Genomic DNA, 13,613 nt, shown 5'->3' with positions numbered 1-13,613 from the left:
ATGCAGCTCCGGGGGCATATGTGCCCTCCTGGATGAGCGGCAGGAGCAGTAGCAGGAGCTGCCAAATGAGAAGACAATCCACTGGACAAGCTGCTCCCAGACCAGTACTGCAAAGCAGCAGGAGCTGTTGCTTCTCTTTTCAAGCCCCCTGGACAAGCCACAGTTCTTTCCCACTCTGGCTCCCGCCCGGACCCAGCAGGGCAGCACATACCCCAGCTCCTGCCTCACTGCAGGGGGCATTGATCTGCACCCCCACACATCTCTTCCCCCGTCCCCTTTTGCCACAACAGATTTACCAACTACACACAACTCTCCATGCTGCTGGGCTCTGCTTCTCATTGCCTGCATGCTGCACTGCAGCTGCACACAGGCACAGGCATTCATCGGTCAAATTATTGGCCACATCAGGCCAATTTCCAAATAGTTGATTTTTCTTTATATCGGTGACGATCCAATATCAGACCTCTATCTAACACATACGATTTCTGTATTGGAAACATGATTTTTTGGGGGAAATTGTCTTTATACTTTCTGTTCTCATTCTAGTGGAAGAGTAGGAGAATACCATTTGCTATTTAATTATTTGAATTGTAATGCAAAAGATTTACTCTTTCTGTACTGTGAAGCAGACTAGCTTGAGACATAGTATTTCTATATTATTTTGATTTTTTTTCTACTATTTCTGAGCAAAATAGTTAAATGTGCTTGGCATTTCAGCTTACAACAGCCCTTTAAAGCAGCAGGCCTCTATATGCAAATGAATTTGAAATTATAAAAGCTATAGTAATACAATATTAAGAGACCAACTTAAGACAAAAAACCCCAAGGGACATCACTGTTGTTCCTCAAACCAAACCTTGCAGGAATTTGTCTTGTTGAATAAAATTTCAAATTGAGATTTAAAAAAAAAAAAAAAGGCCTGTGAGTTGGTGGCATGAAATAGTTGTTCAGAAGGGTACTTTTTAAAATAATCAAACTTATTTAGGCTACTTTAAAAACTAGGCAGAAATCTCATAGATATGGCATGTGTGTTGCCCTAGTTCTCATAATTAAATGTGAAAACAGATGTCTGTGGGCTAATTAACCAGTGTGTAAAGGCTAAGTTATGTCTCAAATTTATTATATGCTTCTTGTATCTTTTTTTCTTCTGTGTGATCAATTATTTATTCTTATTTGTAATTTATAATAATTTCTTATTTCATGCCAAGAACTATGGCAATTAAGCAGTTATATAAAAGTATTTTCTTAATTAAAATTTTGGTGGATAATGTACTTTAGCCATCCCATGTATATTGAAAGTATCTCTAACTTCACGTTTTATGTGAAGGTTAAAGGACATTACTCCTTAATCGCAAACCTACTAAAGAATGAAAAATCAATATACAAAGTAAATGATAAATGAACAAAATGTAAAATATCCATTAAGTTTTAGTGCATAGATACAGTTATTTCTTTCATTATAAAGTCTATTTTAATTAATATTTTCTTGCTGAAGAATATAGTCGTCTTCTTTCATATGGCAGTTAAAAAAAAAACAAAACTGGTTCTATTACGTGCAACCATAAATCATTGCCTTAATTCTAAACCAGCAATAGCCTTCATATTCCCAATATAGAAATCTACTACTTGAGCTACCAACCTAATATCTCTCCAAGGTGAGAGACCTACACAGTAGGGTCCTACTCATTTAGTGGGGTATTGTCCATGAAATTGGGTATTGTCTGCAAAATCTGCAGAGGAAAAGAACTTACCAGAAATAAAATGCTGGCTCCCCCAGTCATCACAGCTGCTGCAGCCTGGCCCACAGGGAGTGGGGTGTGTCACTAGTGTGAAGGGGAGCAGCCAAGATAGTGGCTGTACCTGTCTCTTGCCACTAATTGGCTGAGAGGGCTGCCTGCTATTCTGCCCCACCCCTCTACGCCAATCAGCAGGAAGGGGCACAACCTCACAAAGGACAGCCCTCTTAGCCAATCAGTGGTGAAGGGTGGGGCCACTGTCCCCTACCCCCCCCCCAGCCAATCAAAGGCATGGGGGAAGCCCACCATGATAACCCCATGAAAATGGTGGCTGGCCCTGTGATCTACCTGTAAAATTGGTAGCCTGCATCCTTGATTTTGGTAGGTCCCTAATCAGCCAACTTGGAGCATGTTTTGTTACTGGGTTACATAACTATTTGTGAGACTACAGTAAAATATTAGCATTCTGAAATCTTGGCCTCTTTCCTTAACTAAACTAAGAAGTAAGGCGTTTTGTGTCATTTTTCTGCCATCCACAAATCCAGCAGGTTTATGCTGAAAATCTGTATGACTTAATGAGGAATGTCTGGATTTGAAATATTAGGAAACTTTGTTCTATTCTTACCTCTCTGACACTGGCCACATACAATTCTTTTGTTAACTTATTTTTAAAACAGTTGGCTAATAATTGAATGGCTTTCATAATTGTGGGATGAAGTTTCTGTCAGAAAAAATGGCTAAGTTCATGCAAACAGTAGTAAATATTAGTTTTTAACTTCTGATTTCCTGTTTTATGGCTCTGTACACTTTCCCTTTAGAAAAAGGTATTTGAAAGTTTTTGGTATGTGGGTCTGAGGTTTGAGAAATTGAAGCTGTTCTGTTTTGGTTAATTGGGTGTCTCAGTTGGTATTTTTTGTTGTTGCTTTTTCTTGGATAGTTGGGTTTTTGTTAATACAGTTAATAGGTTGAGTTTATCTACATAAAGATTTTTGTAATATTGCTTTATGGTCAATATACATGTACTTTATAACTTTGACTTCCATATGTAGCTTTCACACACAACTTTCTAGAACTCTCATAACTATCAGTTTCATTTATAACTGTGTATATTCTAATACTAGAAGAGCCTAGGTGTTTGTTTGTCTGTCCATAACACTTTATTTGCACTCTTCAGACTGTTCCAAGCATGGGGGAGTGCCGCCATGATCCCAAAGTCATGCTGAGGACCAGACAGTAGGTGGGGGCTGGCCTCAGCTCCCCAACCCTACTGTCTGTGGGCAGTACCAAGTACTGGACAGGGGGTGGGGGAGCCGAAGCCAGTGCCGAGGCATGGTCCCTGCAAGAGGCAGGACACCAGCAGCATGGGGCGGTAGGTGGCGGCACTCCATCCCAGCCTCGTCCTCCTCCTGCCCCCTCCCCCCCCCGGTCATTCTTGACAGGCAGTTGGCTAGTGTTTTAATAAACAGATTAAATCTAAATAAATGTAATAACATTTGTGAAACATCATAATTTAAATGGTGAGCATAGATATAAAGGTGAGATTGTCAAAAGCCCTTCTTCCTTTAGAAACTCAGTGAGCCTTAAGTGCCCAGCTGTTTTTGTACCTTTTGAAAATTCTCCTGCCCTCTCCCCGTGTTTAGTAACTGTCTCCTGATACTTAAAACAGAGAAGCATTATGAAGGTGCACAATAAAATACTTGCATGCTTTGCAATTAAAAATCACTATTCGACTACAAATATTATGGAATTATCATGGCTATTTTTGTGTTAAATACTATATTGTCTTATGTTGAGAACACACCCATATAAAACATGTACATTTTTTGGAAGGCAGAATGTCGAGAAGATTTTCCCAGAGTTCTGGCCAACGATGACAGAGGCCTCGTAGCTACTTCTGGGAGAGTTACGGCTCTCCTAGGAGAAACCAGGACTACAGCTGTTCAGGATTTTTTTCCCAAAGCAAAAATGGCTCCTCTTGGACAAAAATAACCCGGGAATAACAAGTATTAAATCACTCCCAGGAGAGTTTTTTCATGGAGAGCAAATGTCTCTATGTTCCATGGCTTGTTTCAGAAGAGAACATAGAATCATAGAAAATGAGAGTTGGAAGGGACCTTGGGTGGCCATCGAGTACAACCCCCTTCTGAAAGCAGAATCAACCCCAACTAGATGATCCTAGCCAAAGCTTTGTCTAGCCAGATCTTAAAAACCTCCAAGGATGGAGATTCCACCACCTCTCTGGGTAACCTGTTCCAGCGTTTTACTTCTCTCTTGATGAGGAAATTCTTCCTTAATATCCAACCTAAACTTCCCTTGCTGCAACTTGAGAATGTTGCTCCTTGTTCTGTTGTCTGCCACCACTGAGAACAGTCTAGCTCCATCCTGATGTGGCCTCATCAGTGCTGAATAGAGGGAATAATCACTTCCTTCGACCTATTGGCAACACACCTACCTATGCAAGCTCAGTATGCTTTTAGCTTTCTTTGCAACAAGGGTACGTTGCTGGCTCATATTCAGCTTATTTTATCCACTGTAACCCCAAGGTCCTTTTCTGCAGAGCTGCTGCCAAGCCAGTCAGCCCCCAGCCTGTACTCGTTCATGGGATTGTTCTGTCCTAGGTGCAGGACTTGGCACTTGTCCTCGTTAAGCCTTATGACATTCCTTTTGGACCAATCCTCCAATTTGTCTAGGTCACTTTGAATCGTAGCCCTACCCTCCAGCATATCTACTACTCCCCCCAGCTTGGTGTCATCTGCAAACTTGCTGAGGGTGTACTTTAAGCCATTTTCCAAGTCGTTGATGAAGATATTGAATAAAACTGGCCCTGGAACTGACCTCTGGGGCATTCCAATTAATAGCGGCTGCTGACTAGACATTGAGCCATTGATTACTACTTTCTGAGCCTGATGTTCCATCTAGGTTTCTTTCCACCTTATGGTCCATTCATCCAGCTCATACTTACTTTGCTTGCCGCGAGAATGTTGTTGGAGACTGTATCAAAAGACTTGCTGAAATCAAGGTATACCACATCCATTGGTCTCCCCACATTCACAGATCCAGTCACGAAAGAAGGTAATCAGGTTGGTGAATCCATGCTGACTGTTCCTAATCACCTTCTCCACCAAGTGCTTAGAAATGGATTATTTGAGGATCTGTTTCCTGATTTTTCCAGGGACTGAGGTGAAGGTGACTGATCTGTAGTTCCCTGGTTCCTCCTTTTTCCCTTTCTTAAATATGGGCAGTATGTTTGCCCTTTTCCAATCATCTAGGGACCTCTCCTGATTACTATGAGTTGTCAAAAATGATGGCTAATGGATCTATAATCACATCAGCCAACTCCCTCAGCACCCTCAGGTGCATCCCATCTGCCCCCATGGACTTGTACATGTCCAACTTTTCTAAATAGTCCCTAACCTGTTCTTTCGGCACTGAGGTGTGCTCACCTCCTCCCCAAGCTGTGCTGCCTGGTGCTGTAGTCTGGGAGCTGACCTTGCCTGTGAAGACTGAGATGAAAAAGACATTGAGCACTTCAGCCTTTCCTGCATCCTCTGTCATAAGGTTGCCTTTTCCATTCAGTAAGGGACCCATACTTTCCCTGATTCTCCTCTTGCTGCCAACATACTTGTAGAACCCCTTCTTGTTCCCCTTCATATCCCTTGCTAGCTGCAATTCCAGTCACACTTCCTGAAGCCTTTCTGACTTCATCCCTGCATGCCTGAGCAATATTCTTGTATACTCCTCCTTAGTTGCTTTTCTAAGTTTACACTTCTTGTAAGCTTCCTTTTTGTGATTTAGTTTACTGAAGAGTTCCCTGCTAAGCCAAGCTGGTCTTCTGCCATACTTGCTAGTCTTCCTGCACTTCAGGATGGTTTCTTCCTGCACTCTCAGTAAGGCTTGTTTAAAGTACAGCCTGCTCTCCTGGACTTCTCTTTTCCTCAGATTGGGAAGGATCCCTTGGGAATCCATAAGTTCCCTGAACGAGTTGAAGTCTGCTTTTCTGATGTCCAAGGTCCTTACTCTGCTGCTTTCCATCCTTTCTTTCCTCAGGATCCTGAACTCTCTCATCTCATGGTCACTGCTACCCAAGTTGCCATTTACTACTACGTTCCTCACCAGTTCATCCCTGTTTGTGAGCAGCAGGTCAGGAAAAGCATGGCCCCTATTTGGCTGCTCCAACACTTGCACCAGGAAGTTGTCCCCAACACTCCCCAAAAACTTTGTGGATTGCCTGCACGGTGCTGTATTACCCTCCCAGCAGATGTCATTGTGATTGAAGTTCCCCATGAGAACCAGGGTCTGTGATTGGGAAGCTTCCGCTAGCTGTTTGAAGAAGGCCTCATCTACCATGTCCTCCTGGTCTGGTGGTCTATAGCAGACTCCCATCACGACATCGCACTTGTTGCTTTCCTCTCTGACCCTAACCCAGAGACTCTCAACAGGCCTTTCTTCAGTTTCATACTGGAACTGTGAGCAATAATATGGTTCTTTTTCAGAATGTGCAACTCCTCCTCGTCTCCTCTGTCTGTCCTTCCTCAATGGTTTGTACCTACCCATGACAGTACTCCAGTCAAGCAAGCTATCCCACCAAGTCTCTGTTATTCCAATCACGTCATAGTTCCATGACTGCAAAAACTTGAAATTCTTCCTGCTTGTTTCCTAGGCTCTATGCATTTGTGTACAGGCACCTGAAGTAACTAGTTGATTCTTCCTGACTTCCTGCCCCTGGGGCAGGGGGCTGAACTCAGTGATCTTCCGGGGTCCTTTCCAGCCCAAATGTCTATGAAATCTATGAAATTAGGGCAATGAGAGCACCTCCCCTGTTGCCCCCTACTGCCCTCCAGGTGTCCTACTTCACCATGTGCCTCAGGGCTTTAGTTTCCATCCCCTGGTGAACCTAGTTTAAAGCCTTCGTCACTATGGTGGATCCCAACATAGTGCTTCAGGATCTCCCCCTGCCCCCAACTAGGGAGACAGTGAGAGTAGAATCTTCCCCCTTCACAATCCCCACATTGTGTTGCAGGGAAACAGGCTGACCATGAGCTGTCTGGGTCAGCCAGTCAGGGCTGCCCTATGCACTCCTGCCATCTGGCATCAAGCAAACTAAGGGAGCCTGCAGCACATGCTGAGATGTATGCACAAGGACCCCCTTGGCTGGACAGTGTCAGCACTGCAAACTCCACTTTTCAGGGCCTCAGTAATTGAATCTCTATACATGCAGCTTTAGGTAAGTTTTTCTATCGGAACAAACCTGGGAGAATTCTCCCAAATTATTTGGATGTGTGTATGCTTCCTTAGAATAAGTCCTGAAAACATAGTGTGTTTAGGAAATGTTGCATCCCAGGAGAGAGTCTGAGTGAGGCGGTAGGGAGCAGGAACTTCCTGATGTGGCTGTTAGTTCTTTACTATAAAAAGTTCTTTACTTAAGTTCTTGTGAATAAAGTGGTGTTTCCACATCACAGGTATCATCAAAATACTACAGTCAGCTCACTTGCTGTTTTGGGCACAAGCTACAGTGCTCAGACATTAGCTCTGTTTGTTAGAGGGTTAACCAGGGGCTCCCCTGAGCCAGACAAACAGGAACTGTTTGAGCAGCTGCATAACATGCACAGTCTGTCTGGGCATGCTTATTTTCTAGTGTAGAGAACAGCTTCCCCACTTGATACATGCACCCCAGTTTTGGTGGGTTAGTTTTTGGGGGGCAAGAAAGTGTGGTATATTAGATAACAATGTGGTAATTCTTAGCAAATAGTAGTGTTTTAGTGGTAATTATTTATGAGCAGGATTCCTGGATCGATCAAAGAGACACATTTGGTCCTGCCTCCCGTGCCTGTGCTCATTCTCTCCTGCCACGAATTGGTAGGAGTAACAAACGTAAAACACGCAGGTGGAAAGCTTCCAGTTTTAATAAGTGCTACAACATGCCACTCCCCATACTACCGCTATCTCCTGCAGCTGACACAGGTTCAGGCTCACACTAGTATAGTATGTTTATACAAGCTCAGTCACACTTCCTAATATCCAGGAGACACAAACTGCAGCTCTTCCTGCCCTCTACTTTGGATAGATGGCTGCTTGCGGCTCGTAAGCTTCTTTTCCCTCACCCCTGTCTGGAATGAATGGGATTCTAATAGTAAGATACAGTTACTCAGGATATTGCATATACATCTTGTCCCTGGCTCACTCATTCAAAGTCTCTAAGTAACGTTGTGTACCTGTCTCAGAGAGAGCTGCGCTGGCTTCACCCATGACATCCCAAAAACACCTCCATCTGCTGTCCCTGAGGAAAACTACCCCTCTCTCATGCCTGTGCCTCCATACAGGAAACTGCCCTGTTGCTCTGGCTTACTCTCAGCCAACACTCTGGTTCCCCTTCCAGGGGGGAACCTGCTTCATTCAGCCATGGGTTCTATTATCCAAAGTCCTTAAGTTTCAGTTAACAAACTCCTGGTCAGCTCCACTGCCGGTCTGTGAATCCTTAATTATCAATTGACAAGTTTCCTGATCAGCTCCACCACTGGTCTGTGAGTCCTTAATTGGTAATGAACATGTTTCTTGGGCTGAACAGCTGTTGCTGAAATCATGAACATTAACAAAGCTAAGTCACTTGTTTAAGGATGGGGCTGTTTCCTGAGTTATTGCATGCTGTACATTGGGAAATGGTAGTCAATTCGAAGCTAACAGATATGACATGGGTCTAATGATATGTCTATGCTAAAGTCACAGAAGTCATTGCAGTGTTATGTAGAGAGACCTGAGCTAGCTGTGGTATCTCTAGAGCATTGATTTCAGTACAGACTGATTTACCTTGTAGTACAGCCATATATATATCTTGGTTCTCAGGAGGCTCAAGTTCTCCTTCCAGGTCTCTTATAAATTCACTGGGTGATCTTAATTAGATCGCTTAATTTTGCCATATCTCAGTTGTTCTCTCTCTCAACACAGGTATGAGATTTTTCCTTCTTACAAATTCTTTGATACAGAAAGCAGTCTTAGCTTGAAGTCTTCTTAGATACTTACTCTCTGTTAGACCCTGACTCTGTGCAGTGCCCAACAACTAGGGAGAAGACGATCCAATTGCTCATGGATCCTGTTACTCATTTGCCAGAGCAAGCAGGGAGCAAACACCAGCACACATTGCTCGCAACAGCTTTATTCAGAATGGAGACAACTTTGGACTAGCTCCTTCACAGATGCACAGCCTGTGAAACTGGGGAGCTGCAGTGAACATTAGTTCTTTTTACATTTTATACACCTTGGTTAATTCTCATTAACATTTACTCCACCTTTGCCCCCCCCTTTGTTCCACCCATCTCTTATCCTGTCTCAAGCTCTGCCTCTGTTTACTGTTTTTACTTCATTAGTATGGAATTGCCTATGCATTTCATTCATTTACATGCCTTTTTGCTATGAGTGCATGCGTTAGACCATGAATCTGGCTTCTCTCGGTCAATCGCCATTTCTTGCTGATTCCTCCTTCATCTCCAAGGTCTTGCTTCTGCTTTATCTCCTGATGATAGCTGGTGGGCTGCATCTTGTTCTTCTTATACCATATATCCTACACACTACCCTATTGTTAGGGAACTGCTTGCCTAAGTGTTTTGCAATGTTACTTTTAATATATCAATCTGCCTTGTGGTGAGCAGCTTTCCTGAAGCCACAGATTAAAGCCTTGTTTCAGCTGCAAATCCAGTGCTCCCCAAGATCCAAATATTGTCAACCTAGCACTCTCTCATGCTTATGATTTCCCACCTTTTCTTCCAGCCATCTTCCAATGAAATAGATTGATGTTCATGAGAACTTTGTTTCAAAGTTTAAGTGGTGCTTTCTGCAATTTAGAAAAATAAAGAGAGAGGATTATGAAGAAAATGTCAGTGTGCCAAAGGCTTGCAACATCTGTTACATTTGATTTAATGCTACTTTGTCCTTTTTATGTTGAGAATAGTTCCTGCCATATTTTCATCTTTGACAGAAATATATAATGGATTACCCAGTAACAGACAAAAATTTATAATCCTTAATAGCCAGAAAGTAAGGTCTGATGACTGATCAGTAGAAGGGAAATTATATATTGTTACAAAACTCTACTATGTGATTTACTAACTTGCCTCTTGAAAGGATGAGAGTGACAACCTTGATAGTATCATTTAAGTCTTTTAAAACAAAATTATTTAGATTAAATTTCACAATTACTATTTTTTTTATTCTGCCCAACAGCATAAAGTGTTGGTCCAAATATTTTGCTTTTGGTGAGAAGGGAGAACAGAATTGCTCATCAGTAACAAATGCAGTGTATTCAACTATGTGACTTACAGCCTATGTTACACAAAGCAATTTTTGTAGGCAGCATTATAGGTGGTTTTCACAACTCATATGGAGGTACGTAAGTTAGCCACCACTCTTAGATCATTTTGGTGTTTCTGCTCAGACATTTACTGACATTATGGCAGTGGGAGAAAGAACTAACGCACTGCATAGGAGCTGATAATTTACCTTGTTCTGCTACCTGACTCCCCCAAATACATTTTTTCTTTATAATGTTTGTAAGTTCTATTTTGTGGCTTTAATTGTATATGGTATTTCTCTCAATTTCAGATAAACGCTCAAAAATATATCAGAGCTTTAGTACTTACATATATATTAGCTCCCTTATACAACTGTTTTATAGAATATTTATGTAGTTCAAAACATTTTCAGTTTTGTATGTTTCTAAAAAGTATTCTAAATATGCATTTTAATTGTTTATGTAGCAACCAAAATTCTGCCATCAAAATCATATCAGATGGTATATACAAGTCATGGAGTTTCTGTTGTGGTTTTTCATTGCATTTTACTTGTGCTTTCTTCTATTTTTGACAGGTTGTGGAAAATGTCCTAAAAGTAAATCCAGTGTTAGGACCTCAAATGTTTCAACCACTTTTACCATCTGTGTTCAGGGGGATAATAGATGGAGAGGTAAGAATTGTTTTTTTAAAACTACTCTAGATTCTTTTGTCAAGAATATTTGCCTACAACTTTGTTCCCATATGTTTGAAACCAAATACTAATATTTGGGTAAGTAGAAGATTTAATTTAAAAAGGTGGAATCTTATGATGGGAGTGTTTTGTGTAATTTCACATGCTTGTTTTTTACCTCTTGGAAAAAACCGCATGTGCACTATAGTAGTTTTTCCATCTTTCCTTTTCCAATTCATATGTTCATATATTGTAGAGCTTTTATAACATGTTATTAAGTATTTTATTAGGCTTATAGCAGTAGTTCAAGGAAATCATTTAGTTGCCAAGTTCATCCCTGTATGAGCTTTAGAAATAGGGCAGAAGAAAATAAGAATCAAATTTAATTATAGATATTAAATTGATTTTATTCTTGATATTCATAATCCTACTTTATATAAAATGTGGTTGTGATTCTTATAAATAAAAGCTGTTATGTTTTAAATATGTTTATACATGTGTAAGTAGAGTTCTAAAAGTATGTATTGTAAAAAATTTCTAAACCAGTCTTATTTACATATGTGTCTATATTGTCCATTGATGTAGAAGTTCCACAATAACCTATGAGTGCTTGGTTGCTCAAATTTAACTTAACGTCCCTACTGCTTATTGTGTTATATTTTGGAAATTAGAGAAAGTGGATGTTAAGTTCAATTTCGTTTTCTGAACCTGTTTAAGTATAATGGACTACTGACTACCATTCTTGACAAAGCTTAAATAGTATCCAACCACACTGTACTGTTGGTTTGCACACTGGCCACCTTGTTTCTAAAGATCAGTCCTTAAACTAATGTTTTTCGCAGCAGTCCCTCAGGATTCAGGCCTATTACTGGTTAAAACTTTTAAGCTGTGTATGCATTTCTGATAATATTGTGTAGGAATGCATTCATCTGCTTACACACAGCTCAACAAAATTAACTATATTGGTTTTGCTCAAACTTTCAAATAGAAATATGTCTACTAAGCTGAAACCAAGTATAGAACATGTTAGCCAGAAGAAACTCAATGTAGAATGTTGAAAATGAATACATTGAATGACAGCTTATAGGTAGTTATATAATTACAAAACTACTGTATTTTCACAAATAAAATGCATATAACAAACTATTATATAAAACTGAGTTAATACACCAGTGTTTCCACACAAAGGTCTAGCCACTATAGAAGTAGAGTGTCTGTAATGACTAATTTAATTCAAATGAAAGCACAAAGGAAGATGCATTTAAAAAGATGTGCATCTTATTATGGCAAATAAATAGAATAGATAACATTCCAGATCATCATATTTTATGACATGTTTAATAGCACTTGTTTGTGAGGAATTCAAATAATTTGACAAAAAAGAAACCTTAGTGTTGTAAGTGAGCATTTTAAAGTACTTCCCAGGTTTTTGTTTTAGTGAAAATCAAATATTCTATGCCAGTGGTTTCAAATGATAGAAATCCTATAGATTTTTCAGTTAATTTCTGATAGTTGGCTGACTCATGAAATGAAACTTTTTTTTATTTATAGTTGTTAGGAATTATCTTAATGAATTACAGGCTTTGGTTTGCTGTCTTGTGATGGGCAGCCACCATTGATAATTTATTACTAAAAATATTAACTTGAATTAGTCATTACTTCTAAAAGAAAATATTCTGCCGTTCATCTTGTTATGTCGTCCAGTCATCTTCTCGGTGTTATGGTTTAAAAAAAGGTATTTTATTAGTGAGAAATTACATTAATTTTAAATATTTACCATAAGTTCTCTTTCATTTTTATTACCACGTTATATGTGGCTACATATAATACGTCTATATATATTTGTAACACATGACCTAAGTATTAGTATCTTGAATGAAGAGAATATGCCTAAAGAAAAAGCATACTAAAAATTAATGTTGCCTCTTTATTTTTACATTTCATGTTCCAAAATGTATCTTGTGATTTTCCTTTCTTTGTTTAGACTTTGTCATGCTGAACTGTTTGCTGTGGTGTTCTCTTGTTTTGAGGTGTTACTTTACCTGTCTTCCATTTTCTGACCCTATTTTTTGTTTCATAAAAAGTTAAAATAACGTATGTCTCTTTCTCTGTCATCCATGGTTTGTTTCAATGATGTGTGTGTCACTTCACTCTATTTCTCAACTCTTACCATTGAAAAGTGCCACTGTTGGGAACTGCAGCGTTGAGCAGCCGTGGCCAGATGGTCTGTACCTTTTTCAGAAGGTAACTGAACTGTTACTGAAAAATGAACTGAATTGTTACTTGTTAAAAGCCTTCTGCACTGAGGCAAATGAACTCATTAAGGAAGAAAAAGGAAACTGATTCAAGCTGCTGCTTCAGTGGTCAGCAGTCTTTTAAGTATTTTGGCTGGATTGATTTAGTTTGGGCAGGCAGGTGGTAGGGCCCAGCTGCCATTGTTCCTTTTCCCCATAGTGGCATGGGAAAGCCATTTCTGCTGAAAGACCCTGCATGCCCCATGTCCATGGGCCTGGTCAAATGTCTCGCCCAGAGGCTGTATGTAGCCAATCCCTATGCTACTTGATGATCTATGACTTGCAAAGCCTGAGTATGTAGATGCGTAATGAGATACAAGTCTGTTAGATGGTTCTCTCTTTTTCTCTTTCAAGATGGCCACCAACAGGTGATGCCCTTCTGAGCTCCTCCAGCTCAGGTCCCTTTTGCACATTCCCCTGACTCTCTGCCCCACTCCCTGGCCGGTGCTCGCAGGGTGGGCACTGGTGCTCCTGCCTGCTGACCTGTCCATTGCCTAAACAGGGAGTGCAGCCTGACAGGGGGGTGCACCAGCACTCTCAGGGGGTGCACACGCACCCCCGTACATCCCCTACATGGCACCACTGTGTTGTGTATTTTCCAGTCTACCAAGCCCAGGTCCATTACGTTGCT

At 40.6% G+C, this 13,613-nt stretch overlaps 1 protein-coding gene across 1 annotated transcript in view; it reads left to right on the top strand.

The window, feature by feature from the left end:
• Positions 1-13,613, top strand: part of IPO11 (importin 11) — a 350,536-nt gene that overhangs the window by 192,108 nt on the left and 144,815 nt on the right. The window contains exon 25 of the mRNA XM_019517805.1: positions 10,593-10,688. Coding sequence (XP_019373350.1) covers positions 10,593-10,688 — 96 coding nt within the window. The remainder of the gene's footprint in view (positions 1-10,592; positions 10,689-13,613) is intronic.

Source organism: Gavialis gangeticus, unplaced genomic scaffold, assembly GCF_001723915.1.
Source record: "Gavialis gangeticus isolate Ggan-Ray unplaced genomic scaffold, GavGan_comp1, whole genome shotgun sequence".
NCBI lineage: Eukaryota > Metazoa > Chordata > Crocodylia > Gavialidae > Gavialis > Gavialis gangeticus.
This window is presented reverse-complemented; position numbering and strand designations above follow the sequence as displayed.